Source organism: Notechis scutatus, chromosome 2 (assembly GCF_049901735.1).
Source record: "Notechis scutatus isolate UNSWTSFEM ecotype Mainland chromosome 2, rNotScu1.2, whole genome shotgun sequence".
NCBI classification, from domain to species: Eukaryota; Metazoa; Chordata; class Lepidosauria; order Squamata; family Elapidae; genus Notechis; species Notechis scutatus.
This window is the reverse complement of record NC_142010.1, coordinates 163,469,683-163,489,242: the sequence shown is the minus strand read 5'-3', so window position 1 is coordinate 163,489,242 and position 19,560 is coordinate 163,469,683. Positions and strand designations below refer to the sequence as shown.

The following is a 19,560-nucleotide window of genomic DNA, read 5'->3' as shown; positions in this document are numbered from 1 at the left end:
CATCAAAAGCATTGTTATTGTTTTTGCATATGCTTAAGAATTGGATTTTTGTTTCTGTAAAAGTGTATAGCTTGAGCAGGAGGTTGGATTAGAAGACTTCCAAGGTCCGAAATCATGTTGAAGAAACTCATCATTAAGATTACATTCTGTTGGGCCATATGTACTGTAAAGTCCAAAGGACTCTCCACCTAGTGATCTTTCTCTTTATAGCAATAGCACTTAGACTTATATATCACTTCACAGTGCTTTACAGTCCTCTCTTAAGTGGTTTATAGAGTCAGCATATTGCACCCAGCAATCTGGGTCAGAGGTGGTATTCAGCAGGTTCTGACCAGTTCTGTAGAAAGAGTAGTGGAAAGAGTAGTTTGGAGAACCGGCAAATATCACCTCTGACTGGAGATTTTACGGTATCCTTCCTCTGCCACGCCCACCAAGCCACACCTACAGAACCAGTAGTAAGAAAATTTGAATCCCACCACTGATCTGGGTCCTCATTTTACTGACGCCGGAAGGAAGGCTGAGTCAACCTTGAGCCAGTGAGTCCCAAACTGCCAAACTGCTGGCAGCTGTGATCAGCAAAAGTAACCTGCAATACTGTATTCTAACTACTGCAGCTCTTATGAAAGAATTATCTTGGGAACTACTTAAATGAATGTTGATTCTTCCCCAAAAGTTAATCATATTGGATGACCAAATAGTACATGTGCTGAAGTCTTGTTTTAGCTTGGTATGATCATTAACTTGTTTCATTGTAAACATGCTTTGGTTTGAAGTCTTACTATTATTCCCTCATAATTTAGTCATAATTAGATTTAAGTGTTTCATGATAAAATCTTGTTATGTACTTTTGGAGCAAATGCAGGAGAGTGACATATCTCAATTGTATCTAGCCTGAGGCATGACTTTAGCTACTGTTTTCATGTTAAAATCTATACACTCTATATAGCATCATGAGAATTTCCGCTGAAGATAATGGGGAAACAGCTGCAAAATCAGACAAAACTGACATTTGCTCTGCAGTTAAATCACTACTGGTCTGGACCTAGTTTTGTTTGCTCTACCAGCAAGTCATCACATAGGGAAAAAAAGCCATGTTAGCTCAATGCATTTTAACTGAATGGAAGGGACACATTAGGCTCAAGTTCTTAAAAGAACACCATTTTGGATAACCATTTTATGTATCTTGGAACTAGTTCTTCGTGCCCTCAAAATTTGACACAATATGACTTGAACTCTCAGAGCATTATAAAAGTTTGAGTAAAAAGGTAGATAGGCAAGCCCATAAAACTTGGAATAATTATAAATAATATTATTTATTTAGTGTGTGATGAGACCATGATAGAAGATAAGTAAACATATACCCACAATCTATGTACAAAATTTCTATGGGGATGTGGCAGTGGCCTTATAACTGGATGTCCATGCAGATTTTCCAGGGAACCAGGGAATGCACACTGTAGGCAGTCTTGCACAATATGTTTAACAGTTTGCGTATCAGCATCACAAGGGGAATCGGGGAATCTTTCAATCCCCAATGATACAGGGCAGAGGCATTTTTTCCAGTGTTGCACCTAATTCTGTTTAATTTCGACTAGACAGCGAGGCAGGTCAAAACTGGGTGGTTTGGTAAAGGAATCATTAATGGTCAGGCCACAAGAAGGTATCTTGGACCATTCCTGTCTCCAGGAGGGTTTAATTTGGTGGATGTTAAGTGAATAGCTGTTTTGCATGCTGGTCTATGAAATTTCAATCTTGTGATGGGCTGGATATTGTCCTGGTAAATAGGAGGGCCTTGTTGTTCAGCATCTTTGACCATAGCCAAATGACAGCTTGTTACCTTCTAATGTGGGATGGCATGATATTGCTAAGTACTGGTAACCAGTGCACAGGAGTGGGATGCAATGTGTAAGAGACAATACGGATTATCTGGCGAAGTTGAATATTGACCATTTGAGTGTGGGTGCTGCTAAGCCATACACTGTCACAATATTCAGCTATGAAATAAACCAAAACCAAGGCTGTTCTGCAAAGGCTGTTAGCATCAGCACCCCATAATATTCCAACCAGTCTGTCCAATAAATTGTTGAGGCTTCTCCATTTTGAAGCTGATTTTTCCAGGTGGTTGTTATCTATATATAGTGGAACATTATAACATCTATAGTGGAACATTCCAGGACTACGGTCACAACCCAATTTGGTTGTGACTGGAAGCACGACCATTTGCGCATGCGCGGACCAAAAAAACCAACAAAAATGGTGCTAAGGGGGAAATCGCTGCAGCAGGGAAAATCACTGCGGCAATTTTCAGGTTTGCTTGGTCCCACCCGAAGATCTGTTTGTGACCAGAAGCAAAAATTATGGTGTGTCACCCGATTTGGTTGCAAACAGAAGCGTTTGCGACCCAAGGTTCCACTGTATATAAAAGTGAAATATCACTCGTACAACATCACGAAATCTCCAGAACTGTAAAGCCTACAAACTTGAAATTTGACACGTATGTTCCTCTTGGCTTCTAGGTGCTTACTAAGAAATGATTTTTCGAAATGACCATCAGATCATCAGTATTTCTTAATACAGTAATTAACAAGCTCTGATGCTAAGGAGTTTTACTTCCCTTCCCTACCCGAAAAGAATTGTTCCAACTGCCAGTTGCCTCGCATTCTGTTACCTTAGTAACTCCACAGCCATTGCACCACTCAGGTGACCCGAGGACACATACAAACCTCCAAGTTGCCTCAATGACTTTCTAAAAGGATGCAAACTACACTTCCAAACAGGAAGCTACTTTGGCATCAAAGGTTGCAGTATTTTTATTACTCACCATCCAGTCAGAACTGAAAAAGCTACTTGTATGAGAAGCAAAACATCTTAAAAGAAAACAGAGAAAATTCATTTGTCTCCTGAAAAAAGCACTTTGGGACAACAGTTGGAGGATTGTATTTTACAACACTTGCTGAATAGATAGATAGATAGATGGATAGATGAAAAGGAATGGAAAGGAGAAAGGGAAGGGAAGGAAAGGAAAGAAAAGGAAGAAAGAATGAAAGAAAATTAGGACGGGAAGGGAAAGCAGAAAAGAAGAAAATGAAAGGAAGGGAAAGGAGGAAGGGAAGGGAAGGATGAAGGGAAGGGAGGAAAGAAGGAAAGGATGAAAGAAGGAGTGGAAAGGGGGAAAGGAATGGAAAGGAGGAAAGGAAAGGAAAGCCTTATGTGTTCCAATTACCAACCACCACTGAGCCAATGGATTGTGAACTGAATTTCTCCTGCATAGCCCAATCACATAGTTTCATCGCAAAGCACGGGTACCCATCTAGTACTTTTAAATAATTATAATGGGTTTTTTCATAGAGAGAAAGATTCAGAGAAGAAAAAAAATGAAAATTTTGGCTATTAGAGGCAAGGTTGTTTGCTTTAGATTATAGCTTTCTATGAAAAAGTAAACCTATCTTTGAACTGCATCATTTCAGACTCAGATAAAATTTCATACAATTGAATATCTATGCAAATAAATACATAATATTTCTCTATGGAAAGACTTCTACAGAAAGCCAAGCTATTTTTGTAGGGCAACAAGCACACCAAGATACACAGCTTCTAGCTTAGCCATGACATTATAGACATCTGCAGGAAGGGGCAGCAGCTCTCTTTTTGAACGAGCCATTAGTTCCCATTTCAAAGTTTTTATTTAAAAAGAGCTAACCCACGGGTGTAAAACTCGATTGCGTCACGTAATGTATCGTGACATATCGCAACTTTTTTGCCTTTGCAGAGCTGTGGGGGCGTGGCCTGCACGTCACGCATCTGTCCCGTAGGCCACCAGTTTGACAGGCCTGAGCTAACCAATAACATTTCTAGAAACAGATGAAAATCAAAATATACAGTCACTTTTCTTTATTCTGTTTATGTTTTATATCAATACTATTGCTAGTATTGATATACACACTGGAGATGGAAATTCTCAGAATTTGTTTGCTACTATATATAAATAAGAAATCTGGTCTTGTTGCTTGATGTAAAATTAAGACTGGAAGAAGCATAGAAATTTGCAGCATTTTAATATTTGCTGGTGGATGCTTAATGCACTGAATAAACTTCCATAGGAATTCCTGCCAAAGGTTAGAGATCTCCAAACTACAAGTAGTTGTCAACTTATGACCACATTTGGAACCAGAATTTTTGTTGCTAAGCAAGGTGATTGTTGAGTGAGCCTGATTTTACCACCCTTTTAAGTGAATCACTGCAGTTAATTGAATTATGTCACTGACTTTACTTGACCAAAGCTACTGTAGCTGGAAAATTGCAAATGATAATCAGGTAACCTGGCATGCTGCAACAGTCATAAATACAAGACAATTGCCAAGTGCCCAAATTTTGACCATGGAGATGCTGTGTTGGAGTCACTTTTTAAAGAGGTGTTGTAACTTCAAATGGTTGCTAAATGGTTATAAGTTGGGGACTACAGTCATACCTTGGTATTCAAATGCTTCAAAACTCATTGAACTAGATATTCAATGTGTTTTGAAGCAAAAATCTTATCCCGCCACCCATCTTTCTCAAAGTAGAACTTTCTGGAGGCGTCTGCTGCCTTGTCACTCACTACTCCTTCAGGTTGAAATAAAGGATCACATGGTTTGCTCAGCACCCATTTTTAGTACCTTGTTGTGCCTCTGGGAACGAATCCCAGGTGAATTGATCACCTAGATACCACTGTACCTGTACACTGATTAACAGTAGACCCCCAATATTTCACACTGGAGTCTCGCTAGCTTTACCTGGAAAGCCCCTCAACTGCTCTTTTGAATTGTGTGCATTGCCTATATACAACAGCACCCAGCTAGATGGACCCCTGACTCTCTTTTAGGATAAAGAGGCCACCCATGTTCCTGTTAAAAACACGGGAATCTTCATAAAAAAACATGCGAAGCTGTCAACTGTACAGTATGAAAATGTCACGTTGCTAAAACAAAAAATAAAATTCAATATATTCTGAACAGAATACATACTGAACAGCAAATTACACTGCAAGAAAGATGCAGGATTGGAAAAGATGCGCCAGCCAAAGACCTACGGTTGAAAAATGCCCGTGGAGCGGAGGACGTTGGGCCCCTGAGCTCCAGGACGCCCATCGGAAAAGCCGAATCAGAAACACTCTCGGTCGGCGGGCCAGCCCGTTCCTGCGGGAGCAGCCCGGGAACCTGTATAAGTCTCGACCGATTGCAGGAGAAAGCGGCCGAAGCGCGGCCTGACGTTCTGCCACTCAGGGCCCCACGAGCGCGATCGTACTCAGGTTCCGGGGCTTGGTCCTGACGAGATGGCGGAGGAAGGAGGGCAGGCCGAAGCCGAAGCCCGGGGAGCGGGCGAGGAAGGCGAGCTGCGGCCGAGGGGCGCCGCGGAGCCGTCCTCGCGCCGCCTGGTGCTGCCCCCCTCCTGGCTGTCCCCGGCGGGCGAGTTGCCCGCGGGGCTCGGGAACTGGTATCCGGCCCTGGAGGTCTTGGACGTGAGCGGGACGGGGCTGTCGGTGCTGGGCCCCGAGCTGCTGGACTTGGCGCATCTGCACACGCTGCTGGCGAAGAATAACCGGTTGGGGTGCCGCGGGTCCCTCCCGAAAGGCCTGGCCAGAGCCCCCTGGGCCGGTCCTTGCGCGTCCTCAACTTGAGCGGCAACCGCTTCACGCATTTCCCCGCCTCGCTCCTGGGCCTCTCCCGTCTCCAGAGCCTCAGCCTGGGGAGCAACCGGCTCCAGAGCATCCCCCCCGCCATCCAGGAACTCAGCAGGTGAGCCGGCTCGGAAAAGGAGCCAAGAGCCCCCCGGGGAAGCCGGCTGCGGGCGACCTTCTGAGCCGAAGCTTAGGCTGCATTTTGTGGGAGGTGCACCAGTCCCCACGATAGAAAATGCAGGGCTTATTGCTGTTCCTCAAAATGGGAGCTATGCTTCAGTCAAGGGACGCATGTTTTAGGAGGTCTCAGTGATTTTATACTACCGAGTTCCGTCAAGTAACTCACATCAGCTTCTTCGGCATTTTCCTTGAGTATTGGTAATCTGGGACTGTTCTATACATAAACTCCCATTAGTCTCTTGAGGGAAAAAATAGATTATTTCCTTTTTCAACCATGCTATTGGCGGGGGAGAGTCCTGGCTTCATTGCCATGTTTACCTTTTACTGATTTTGTTGTTGATTTCTTTGTTTCACTGATGTGATTCAAGTTTAATAGATTATAATTATTGGGTTATTTAGAACTTTTATATTAGCTACTAGTGGACTGCTAAAATATAGGCAACCAATAGTTGGCAGCAGAGAGCTGAGAGTTCTCCCTGTCTTTCATGGCCATTTAGTAGCCATCTGGGTTTTTGTAGCTTTGGTTGAATGCCACCTAATACAACATATTTGAATGGCTTTAAAAATATCAAAATATAATATTTATAAAATATAAGATAATATTTATAAAGAAATACTTTATAAAGATAATATTTATAAAGAAATACAACAACACTCTTTGAATAGCTTAGATGGAAAAATAGCTTTTCTCACGTTTTTTTATTCAGGCTATTCAAACATTTTTGTATTTTTCAGCTCCCACAAAAGCTTGTTTCATAACTTTATTTTTGGGCACAGAAAAACCACAACCTGATGATCTTGTATCTGTAGTAAGTTCTACAAAAGAATCTAGGGAAGACATTACAGTATGGGAGTAGGTGGTCTTTCAGGAACTAATTTCAACACTTTCATTCATTTTAACTTTAGTTATAGATATGAGTTCCAGAAATGTCCTTGGGATGAGTTTCAGAATTGAGTTTTAGTTTCATTTATGAACGGATTGGTTCATTACCACTACTTAATGCTCCATGATATAGATAGATAGATTTACACATACAAACAAAAAGAATAATTTTCAACCATTACTTCCTGAAGCGAGGCTGTATTTTTCAACTGAAATGTGAAAATATGGAAAAGAGGAAGAAACTTAGCTTTTTCATTTCACTGGAGAAAAATTGATTCAATATAACAATTTTATAGGTGACCAAATTGAAATTTCCAAATAAAAGATTTATGAATTTATTTTTAAGCTACAATTCTTTCATAACATAAGCCTTTTGTGAATAGAGACTAAAACAAAGCTCATAATCTAAAATTGTATTTTTCAACAAACAGGGGAGAGTATTTGTGGCCAATTTAGACCAAATTGTTTCATTTAATCTATTGTATTTTCTCTTTATCTGCATATTTAATGAATATTGTGATTTTAATTTTGTTCATATAGATGCCTTGTAATGAAAAAAATGAGGGGGGTTTATCCGCAATTTATACAGTATCTATTTTGATTTTCTTTCTACTAGCTGCTTTACATATTATAATGCTAGGAATGTTCAGTCACAAGAAGTGTTTTTTATCTGTTTTGCTGTTTTGGAAATAAAGCATCTTAATTACACTGAAAAGCAAAAAATATCAATGAGAGACCATAAATTGCTTGGGACATGAACAATAGTTCTTGGGAGTTTAATGGATCTGAGTGTGTATCAATTCTAAGGAATAGTCATTTATCCTTCAAGAGCCCTAGTCATAGAATCATGACTCAAGTAAAAAGAAATCTTTGTGAAGGGGAGGACTTGTCTCAGAAATGAGAGTGCAAATGTGCCATGGAAGCTTGACTTCCAATCCAAATACAGTTGTTCCAGTTGTCATCATTTTAGTCCATAGCTTATTTTTTAGTCACCATTGCCAGTATTTCAGCCCAGGCCAGGGACAGTTTTTTTGATCTGTTCTAATCTCTCATTGTTGTTTCTTATGTTCTTCCCTCTTCAGTATGATCAGTTTGCTATATATATTTAAGAGGACTGTGTAAAGTTAGAAAAAATAGTGCAATATCTTCTTGAAAATGATTTTTGGAATAATAATGATTTTAGAATAATAATTACTAGAAGTAATATTTGATACGTTTAATATTTTGCACAATTCCATTTTCTTTTAGAATCTATTTATAGCTGATTTGCAGATGCACAGTCATGTCAGTATATTTTTCTCAGTCTATTATTTACTGCTGGTATTCTCCATTTTGGTATGAAGGTGTTGCAGGCATTGCCTTCAAACTTAAGAATATTACCTGGTAATTTGTGTATTTAGAGGCATACTATTTCTGAGCATTGTGGTTATGTGTTTAATTATTATTAAAGTATTGTTACTATTAATTATTAAAGAATAGTTGATAGAGTTAAGTTTTGCCATGAAGTTCACTACACTCCAGTGCAGAATTTAGAGACCTAGGTCCAAATATTCATTTGTGGAACTTAATAGGTGACCTTGTGCCAATTGCTTCCACCAAGTTAATTTTTATGTGCTGACTTGAGCTTATAAGCAGACAGAATGTACTTACAAGGGGGAAAAAACTGTGTATCACCTCAAGATCAAAGTTCTCTTTCTTCCACATACTGAAGAGGTATAAAAACAATTTCTTATTTATAATTTGATGTGTGCCAATGTCGTTTTTGCCAGTTATCAATTGGAAATAGATGAAGCAGCAGAAGTAATCTAAATGAGACTCAAAATAAGTCCGATAAGTTTTATTAGGGGAAGAATGCAGCAGTTGCCTCTCCAACCTCACTCAGGTTTACCAGGGTTTGCATAGGCTTGGCCCAACCATGACTTACGTTATTTTTCTTTTTTTCCTTTTGCATTTCCGGAAGGAAATGATAGCATTTTTTTAATTGAAGGAACCTATCTGGAGAAACTTAACCTGATACACCATTTCCTCTTCCTTTGTTTTCAAGTTTATTTGTTTATTAAAGTTTCTAAATGGATGCAAATTGTAAATCTTGATTCTGGTTTCTCTTTCAGTTTAGAATTTTTGTATCTTGGAGGAAATTTCATTACTTCCATTCCACCAGAGGTAGCAAATCTGTCATCACTAAGTTACCTAGTCCTCTGTGATAACAGGATACAGAGTATTCCACCTCAGTTGGCACAGTGAGTATTTCTAGCCATGTTACTCTTTCTGATATCTGTGCCCTAAATTTAGTTGTGTATAAAACTGATAATATTTTCTTTTGAAGTGCTTTCGTATGAAAAAGAGAGTATCTTCTATGTAGTAATACAATCTTACAATGCCAAGAGGGTATAATTTATTGTAGCACCACAATCAGCAAATTATACAATAATTGTGCATGCTGATCTATAAACAATACTAATAGGTTGGGATTACTGTGAGCTCAAATAGTGTGATATTTGATTTAGTGATTTAGTGATACTATTATACTATATATACTATTTCCATTAAGCTGAAACTGATTACAGATAGTGCTTGAGTTACAACAGCATTTGGGACCAAAATTTCTATTGCTAAGCATTACTGCCATAATGTAAAGCGTGACATCACATAACCACATGACTTAGTGATGGCAATCCATGTTGCCATTATTAAAGGAGGATTGTGGCTTGTTAAGCTAGTACCTCTTTGCAAGTCCTAGGTGGGTTGTAAGCAGGCCACAGGGAGGTAGGTGGCTGCTTTCGGTGGGAGATTGGGTGCATGAGTAGCCATGGAGATGCAGCACAAGTGCAGTGAGGCTCAGGGAGGGTACACGTGTAATGGAGATGGACAACTGGAGGTGGCTGCTGTTATGTAAGAAAGGTGTGTGAGTTACCAGGTAACCAAAGCAAGAATGTAGCGGAGCACTTGGGGAGAGTGTTCAAGGGTGTGCGATTGGCTGGAGAGATGTAGCACAAGTTCAGCAAGATTCAGGAGGGTGTGTGAGTACCTGGGAAGATGCAGCATGAGTTCAGAGGGCTGTATGAGGTGTGCAGGTGGGAGAGACCCAAGCAACTTGTGACCTTCCTTGCCAGCTTTTCCAGTGAGTTCACTTTGGAGAAGCCTTCAGGGAAGGCTGCAATCATGTAACTTTGAATCACTGCAACCATCATAAATGTAAATGGGTTGCCAAGCACCCAGAGTATGGTTACATGACTGTGGAGGTGCTGGGATGGCCAGACTTCAAGAACTAGTCATAACAAGTTCCTTCAGTTTGTTTGAACTTTGAACAGTTGCTGAACAAGATGTCATTGAACAAGGTGTCAGCCTTGGAAGCTGACACAAGGACTACTCACACCCTATTTTCCATAGAACTATCAATTGAAATACTGTGAATTTGAATAATGCAAATAATGCAACTGTGTTGTGGGATTCATTATCAGCAATGGAGAACAATTTGTACATGCAAATAGGGAAAACAAACAGGAATTTGACAAGGGCTAGTGCTATTTTCAGAAAAGATTGCTGAGAAGAGATAAGATACACTTATAAAATCTGAGAAGGAAGCTCACCAATCTCATCAAGAGGATATCAAATGAGAATAAAAAGAAAGCGTAGCTAAAATACAGAATCAAATATACAGAAAGTGATGTTATCCTTGAATTCACAATATCTAGAGGAGCAGCTGAAAACAGCTACCTAACAGCTGAACTTTGAAAATATATTTTAATGAAATATATTTCAAAGGAAGGTAGATCAGATCCATTGGTTTGAATTCCTCAAAAAAAGTGTTCAGGAAGAATGGGGAAACCTATAAATAATTATCATAACCGAAAAACATGATAAATTCAAAGAGACCAGTGTGTACGTGTGCAATTTCTCTAAAATACTTCAGAGAAAAAGCAAAATTTACAGAAAATGGAAGAAAGAAAACATCACCAAAGAGGTAGTGCTGTCAAGAAACTAAAGGCTAAAGCTATGTGGTGAAGCTTGCAAGAGATAACAGAAAGAATAAAAAGGGTTCTTTATGTACATTAGAAATAAAAGTAAAACAAGCACCTTTAAAGAGAAAGTGGTGAAGCAGCAATGCATAATAGTGAGAAGGCCGAATTTCTCCTATTTTGTATCTGTTTTTCCTCTGAAGGTAAATGGAGCCCTAGCTGGTCATTATACTGCAGGGGGTACTTTAGGATAGACAAGAAGAAAACTTAGCTACAGGTAGACCTCGCTTACCAACTGCCTCATTTGGTATCCATTTGGTTTCCATAGTGCAAAAACAAAAAAAAGACCAGTGCCACATTTATAACCTTCACTGTGTCCCTCAGACATGTGGTTATCGTTACAATCCGTATACATTGTCCTGTGCCCCCCCTGCCCCCATTGCAGAGCAGAAAGATTGGAGAGAAAGGGATTACAAGAGTAAGCAGGAAAAACATCAGCAAGAGAGTAAGCAGGGAAATACACCAGTTGTTTGGGTAGAGCACTTGCAACTCCCAGCTCCAAGTGTGCTCTGGGATGCCAATTATTTTGATGTGTATTCCCCATTGTGAGCCTACTTACTCGCTCGTAATCCTTTTCTATTCAACAAACATAAACCCAAACATTAATTCCGTTCTTGCTAGTTATCCCAGCATGAGCATTCTAAAGGATGGAAAAGGCCAAAAGGAAAGCAGACACTGTGCTGGAATCTCCAACTAGACTGGAGGGAGATGTTAAGAGGTTGCTGAGCTTAGACTCCTTGCACTTCAAAAAACGGTACAGGTCTGACTTCCCCTAAAAATTTCTGAAGCTTTATCTGACTGTTCCAAAGGAAAAATCACATAGGTGATTAAAAGAAAGCTTCTGCTTGAGACTATTCACAAGTCATTCTGGTTGCTTGTGCCTGACATTCACAGTCATGTGATTTCCCACTTAATGATTGCTTGCCCAACAACAGAACAGCTGGTCCCAATTGTGGTTGATAAATGAGGATTACATGTAATTTAAATAAATTCAGGACCAGTTGGCTTACATCCTAAAGCTCTGTACTGGAAAAACTTGCAAAACTTGCTGGTATTGCAGTGCCAGTCTTTAAGAACTCCAAAAGCTTATATGAAATCCTAGAACACTGAATGAAGCAAACCCATCCTCAGAAAACTACAGATCTGATAGCATGACATCTACAGTAGGTAAGGTTTTTGACCAGATTGTCAAACAGCATCTGGTAAGTATCTGGATTTTCAAGCTAAAATTAATAGGCACTAGCAAGCAAGCACAAACTTTCTTGCAAATACATTGTGCCTGTCCAACTTTGTCTCCTTTGGTAAAATTGCTGTACTTAATAAGTGTAATCAGGATAATGCCCTAAATCTACTACACTGAAAAGTACATATGTTTATTATGGAGCCATGCATATGGTTCTATTTTAATATATTATAAATTAGACTCGTGTTTTTTAGTTACTGAGTTTTAAAAAACAGTTTTATTACTCTAAAAATTAATAAGGAATATAATGTGTTCAGAAAATGCAGAAACACTCTATATTAGTACTGTAAACGCCATAGAAAAATCATTCTGTATTTCATATTTTTTATAATAGCTTCACTATTCCTATTGGGGTACATTGTTTAATTCACAGGTAAATAATATCTGTCATCCTGGAAGAGAGTTTGTTGCTCATTTTGGTAAATCTGATGGTAGAGTCTTACCATAATTTTTCCTGTCTCATTTCCAGGTTGCATTCACTTCGCTCTCTTAGCCTCCACAATAACTTACTGACATATCTTCCCCGGGAGATCTTGAATCTAGTTCAGCTTGAAGAACTAAGTTTGCGTGGGAATCCTTTGGTTGTGAGGTTTGTCCGTGAATTGACCTACAATCCTCCAAGCCTCCAAGAACTGGCTGGACGCACTATCAAAACTCGCAATATTCCTTATGTTGCTAATGATCTCCCTGGAAATCTCCTTCGATATTTGAATCTGGCCAGCAATTGTCCTAATCCAAAGTGTGGAGGTACATTATTTTCTCCGCTTTTAAGAGAAAATTAAGTTTAGAAATCTATAGCACTTTTTTCAAGACATTCAAGGAACCATTTTAATGTTTTTTTACTAAATGCTAAGCTTAAAATTAAAAAAATCAAAATAACTCGCCAGTAATTTTTATTTTTATTAAAAAAAAGTTAAAATACAATACTCAATTTTTTTTATCAAGAACAAACAAACAAAACGTTTAAAAAGTGCATTTAAAAAAGAAGACACAAACACATATACACATATTATCCCCCCCTTGTTGAACACTAATAAATATATTGCAACAATATTAGTTTTCCACCTCTTGCAAAACAGGCCCAAAATATTTTTAAACTTCTAATTCTATTTGCAAATTATTAACCTGTCATCTCTTTACTATATTAATGGCAAAATAGTTAACAGATAGAACAACAAAAAAGGCAAGAGTAAAATTTCAAATTTCCTCTGCTAACAAACTGTTATTATATTCAACTTGTAGAAAGTTTACCACAGCTTCTTATCTATCCCAGATAATCCAGCAGATAATTATGATTTGTCCTGGATCAAATATCCACATTTGTTTCTTAACACTATCTCTTATCAATTGTTATCCAGTTTAATATAATAAATTGATTTTCCCAAAAAGGCGACTTTCCCAAAAAAGTCCAGATGAATTTTTTTTCTGAGTTGATTATGATAAATCTATTCCCAATTTTCTTCAGTGTATTTAGGGGAAACCAATTGATCACTTATCCATTCAGCTAGTTTTCTGGTATTATAAAAGAATGCAGGCCTGAGCGTCCGGTTTGTAGCGCTTCAGCAGCAGGCAGGAATCCGCGATCCTGCGCGGTTTCTGCCTGCGCTCACCACTGGAGTGCCCCAAGCCAGCCGGCTTCGGGGCTAAGCCACCCCATAGAGGTGGTGAAGACAGGGGAGACCTGGCAGGGTTGAGGGGAATTGCACCTCTCCTTCTCAGCTGGCTAAATTCCCTTTTCTGAAGGCGGTAAGAGCGGCGGTCAGAAATGGCCGCCTCAAAGAAGCACTCAGCCGGAAAAGAAAGTGCAGGAGGAAGTTAAGAAGTGAAAGTTTTGGATGACCGGTATAAGAAGCAACAATCAAGGTATCCTAGAATTTAAATTTTTAAAAAAAGATACATCGTTCCCAAGGAAGATTCAGAAGCGGCGAATGAAAGTGAAAAGGGAAAGTTTTTTTTTTTTTCACTCTCCTTCCTAACGTTGACAGCGAATAGAAATGAATGAGAAATCCGAAAAACCCGCTTTGGCATCAATAGGTAATTAAACTGGATAATTAAATGTCAAGGGGATAATAAGGATTTCTGAACACTGGGGAAAAAAAACTTTTTTTTTCTTGCTGTAAGTGGGAAGGGAGAGGAAAAGAATAAGAGTAGGATTCGGAAGGAGGAGACTGCCTAGAATTTAAAAGAATCTGTTTAAATCCTAACAAGACTTCTAAAAGATACATTTTAACTGGAATTTTGTAACTAAACAGTAACCCCAGGAAGAGAAAATGAAAAAAGAAGAAAGTGTCCAAAGAAACAGCTTGTGTGTATCTGGATTGCTTGGTGACTTTGGGACTTTTGGAAATTATATTTGAATGACTAAAAACACTTGGGTGGTTGTTTGAAAAAAAAAATTTTTTTTTACAATGGCATCTCTTGTGGATGAACTGAAAATGGAATTTAAAAAATACAAAGAAGAGGAACAAGAAGGGAAGGACTCTCTTGGCTCTCTTTTTCAATGCTTAGAAATGGCAATCTGTACCTATGAGAAACTACAAGAAAGAACTACGCAACAAGAGGATTGGGACAAAGAAGGAGCCATCTTTAACGAACAAGTAACTTTACTTGGGGAAGAAAGGGGAAAGGAGGGAAAGAAAATGGAGACTTTAAGATCTAAAAAAACAACCAAAAAAGGGGAAAATAAGGTGAAAAGTGGATATAATGTTAGAAAGCAACAGAAAGGGGGAATACAGAAGAGGGAAATGGAGGTAGTGAGACAAGGGGGCAAAAAGGGCAGAGAGAAGAAGCAAGGGAGGAAGGAAGGGAAGAGAAACTTCAAAGGTGTAGAGCAAGATGTAAAGAAACAGGACTTATTTAGAGATAATGGGTAAAAACTTAACTGAAAAAACGATTCTGCAAAGGTACATAAGATTGTATTGTTATATTTGTATTAGAAATAATGTTAGAAAATTGGAAACAACATGATTAAAAAGTGGGATAAAATATTTAGTGTAATTCAGTGAAATTTTTGTGAACAAAAGAAAGGAAATGAAATAAATGAGAGAATTGAATTAAGAAGGAATGGGAACATTTTAATGACACAATGTTTTAAAATACAAGTGAAGTGGAGGGTAAATAATTATGGAAAGTTTATAAGTGTTCCCATAGAAGTATGATACTTATTTGAAAAGTAATGTGTAATGAATATTAATATTAATGATAGATTTGAATTGGTATGGATTGTTTTAATTATATATTTATATTTTTTTCTCTTTTTAAAATATAGTGTGTAACTTTAGAATGTACTAAGCAGAATCCAAATGGAAGTTATGTATTATACTAAGTGTTATAAATTTAGGGGAAAGAGATAAAGGCGTCATACTCCAATCAGTGATTACAGGAGAAATTTTGTTTAATGAGAAAAGATAATAAACAGCTGGAAACAGGACAGACAAAGAATATAAGTATAATGATTTGAATTGAGATGAAATAAATAAAATCGAATTAAGAGAGTGAAAAGAGGGGAGAAGCTATATAGAAAATGTAGAATGGCAATAAGATATGGAATGGTATATAAAATGAGCATGAATTTGAATTTGTGTCCGTACGAAGAGATGTAACTCAGGATCAAGCTGCTTTCAAAAAAGATGTTCTATGTTTTTATGTTCTATGTTTTGTTTGTTTGTGTTTGTTTTTGAAAATCAATAAAATTTGTTAAAAAAATAAAAGAATGCAGGCCTGAACTTCAGGAAGGCATGTGCAATCCCCTTAGTCAATTCTAAGTCTGTAAGATCCATATTTCTTTTAGTCTCTTTCACTGAATCTGCCACTTTTAAATCAAATTCCTTTTGTGAATGTGATTTAATTACAGTTACTTGCATCTGGACATTTTTTGCAACCGTCATTATTTTGTCAAACATTTTTTAAAAGTTTTCAACTTGGGTTTGTATATTACCAGTCAGTCTTTTTTCAAAGGCCAGCCACATTTCCTTGTCTGTAGTCTGATACAATGTGCTTTCATGTAACAAGGAAATATAAAACTCCTCAGAGACAGAGAACAAAGAACATTGAAGTAATATTCTCCAGAGTGAGAAAATGAAGAGACAGGGAGAATATTTTTGGATATTTCAATCCAAGATTTAAAAAAAGTAACCTCCAAACCTTTTAAATAGAATAGAATTCTTTATTGGCCAAGTGTGGTTGGACACACAAGGAATTTGTCTTGGTGCAAATACTCTCAGTATACATAAAAGAAAAGATACATTTGTCAAGAGTCAAGAATCAAAAGATACAATACTTAATGATAGTCATAGGGTACAATAAGCAATCAAATTATATACTAGGAAACAATCAATATAGATAGTAAGGATACAAGTGACAAAGTTACAGTCATACAGTCACAAGTAGGAGGGGATGGGTGATAAGGAATGATGAGAAGATTAATAGTAATAGTAGTGCAGATTCTGTAATAGTTGAACAGTGTTCAGAGAATTATTTGTTTAGCAGAGTGATGGCTTTTGGGAAAAAACTGTCCTTGTGTCTAGTTGTTCTGGTGTGCAGTGCTCTATAGCATCGTTTTGAGGGAAGGAGTTGAAACAGTTGATGTCCGGGATGTGAGGGGTCTGTAAATATTTTCACAGCCCTATTTTTGACTCGTGCAGTATACAGGCCCTCGATTGAAGACAGGTTGGTAGTTATTGTTTTTTCTGCAGTCCTAATTATCCTCTGAAGTCTGTGTCTGTCCTGTTGGGTTGCAGAACCAAACCAGACAGTTATAGAGGTGCAGATGGTAGACTCAATAATTCCTCTGTAGAACTGTATCAGGAGCTCCTTGGGCAGTTTGAGCTTTCTGAGTTGGTGCAGAAAGAACATTCTTTATTGTGCTTTTTTTGATGACATTTTTGATGTTAGGTGTCCATTTGATATAGTAGAACGTAGAAATTTGAAGGTGTCTACTGTTGATACTGTGTTGACTAGTATTGTAAGAGGTGGTAGTATGGGAGGGTTTCTTCTAAAGTCTACCACCATTTCTACGGTTTTGAGTGTGTAAGTTAATAAAAGGCAAAACCCCTTTAGCAAAAGTCTATCATAAATGTAAATTGTCCAAACATTTTCAGTAGTCAGAAATATGCCATTACTTCCTTAACGGAGAGGCAGGAGTTATTCAAAACAGCCCAAAAGATCAAAGGTAAAGGGCAAAAACAGAGATAAACACCAGCAGGGGGTTAAAATAAATCAGCATTCAACTAGCCGGTTAACTTTTGGAGATAAAAAGCAAAGCAGAAAAAAAACTTTAAAAAGTATAAATAAAACCCAGGCTTGCTTACAAGAATGATCATCCTGCCATAAGGCTACATTTATTTCTGGGTGAAAATGCCAATTTTTATCATTTGTGTTCCAGTTACTTAGAACAGTCAGATTCTAGACCAGGGGTGTCCAACCTTGGCAACTTTAAGACTTGTGGACTTCAACTCCCAGAATTCTGGGAGTTGAAGTCCACAAGTCTTAAAGTTGCCAAGGTTGGACACCCCTGTTCTATACATTTTATTAAAAGGCATGTTTTTGTAACTTGTGCCTTACTTCATGTCAAAAGCTTATGCCTTTTAATAAAATTTATTAGAAAAGATGCTATGGAAACCCTGATTTTTTTTGTAAAATAAACGTGTTGCTTACATTGAATGCAATGATATTTATTTCTAAATAGAAGTGGATAGGTTTTTATTCTCAATCCAATCTGAAACATTGATGTCCAATTTAATTTTTGCATCTTCCAAAGAAGTGTGTAGCTGGATCAAAATAAGTTCCATCTACTCTAATGATATGTTTAAAGAGCTGATAGCTGACAGCTTTATAACAAACCAGCTAGCCATAGATCCCTTCAAATGAGAGACAATAGTGCCATTGACTTGATTCAGTTTAACAGCTGTCATAAACTAAGGACCTACTGACTTAAAACGCATGTGTCAACCTACAAAATGACTTCAGCTGAAGCCATGCTTACTTCTGCTACTTGGAATGATGACAACATGTTTTGCACAACAAGATAGGAAGGTAGACCATGAAAAATAATGTATATCCATGTTTATACAATAACTGCAAACACTATTTTAAAAACATCCTTTCTTCTCTCTTTAGGAGTCTATTTTGACAGCTGTGTCCGCCAGATAAAATTTGTCGACTTCTGTGGGAAGTACCGTGTTCCACTGATGCACTACCTTTGTTCCCCAGAGTGTTCTTCCCCTTACAGTTCTGCATCTCAGAGCTCTAATTCCCAGAGTGAATCTGATTCTGAAGATGAAGCCATTGTTGCTGCACGCAGGATGCAAAAGGTTCTTTTGGGATAGGAAGAAGAGATAGTACAAGAAGCAAGTGCCTGATGTCCTGTGGAATGGGCTTGCCTATGTTATATCATTCACAGAAAATGCACCTGTATCCATGAGAAAGCCACGAATGCCTTAGGGAGAAATTAGTATGAAGACTTGTTACAGCTTATTGCTGTCTGGAAAAACACTCTTAAAGCTTGTAGTGTTTCAGGAATTCTTGGCATTAGTGACTTGCTAGAGATGTTTTAAACTTCATCTCTGGTACTGGCTTTGAAGTGGATTATCTTCAGTCACTGTGATAACATTAATACTTATCTAAGAATACAGAGTGGGAGTTCTTTAGTAATGTGGTTAGCAATGATTGTACTTGAATATTGTTCTTCCCATAAAGGTGCTTGGGCTTTATATATTTATTTTTAACAAACTTCCTTCAAAATGCACAAATATCAAAATGTGTTACTGCTTTCTTTATTTGGCTTTACCGCTTATGATCAAATGTTATGCTATAACAGCATTAACGTGCCTTTCCATATTTTTATACCAGCTCTATTTTTCTGTCCTTCAGTGCATTCCTAAATTGTAGCTCCAAAAATTTGGCAGCAAAATTATTGTTTTTTGATAGCACTTTTTCTATTTTTGACAAAAAAAGTGAAATAGGTATATTAATGTGTAGCAAAAAATAGACAAACAGAAAAACTATATTTTGCCTGTTAAATTGTTCCAATTTCCTCTACGGGAGCTAAATTTGTGCTCCCTATAGCTAGTTCTTTTGAAAGTTGTGATTCAGCAGTATTGGGAAAGTTTCTAATTTCTGTATTATGCCATAATGCATCATTAGTGCCTTCCTTGGGTTTTCTTCTTGAAGCCTGCCCTTTTCTAACTTGTGAGAAAGATAAAGAATTCACTGTTTCAAAGTTCATTTAAAGCAAAATTGCAATTTTTTTACACATACCTAAGTGCCATTGTTTGCCACATTTTATGTAATGGGTCATATTATGATGTATAATTATATATGTATCCATATGTTTAACATAATATAAAAGTCAGATTTTTACCAATCAATTTATTCCATTCCCTTTGCTGCAAAGTTACTTACATTATAACCTTCCTCTCTTCCCTTGTTCATACTCACATTAGATTTTATCATATGTCCATTGCCTTTTTGCAAGACTCTGACCCAAACTTCCTGCCTCTCACATTTCTAAGCGTATTGAAGTATTGAAGATGTATTTAGGGATATGTCTAGTCTTTACAAAAGATAAGAGGAGTTGCTG

The 19,560-nt window shown here is 37.7% G+C and overlaps 1 protein-coding gene across 1 annotated transcript; it reads left to right on the top strand.

The window, feature by feature from the left end:
* The first annotated feature begins 5,264 nt into the window (after window positions 1-5,264).
* Window positions 5,265-19,344, top strand: LRRC58 (leucine rich repeat containing 58). The gene is given in 5 exon segments (XM_087957232.1): window positions 5,265-5,615; window positions 5,618-5,774; window positions 8,831-8,959; window positions 12,451-12,728; window positions 18,099-19,344. Coding segments are annotated over 5 exon segments (1,077 nt in total). The 5' UTR covers window positions 5,265-5,311; the 3' UTR covers window positions 18,308-19,344.
* The last annotated feature ends 216 nt before the right edge of the window (window positions 19,345-19,560 follow it).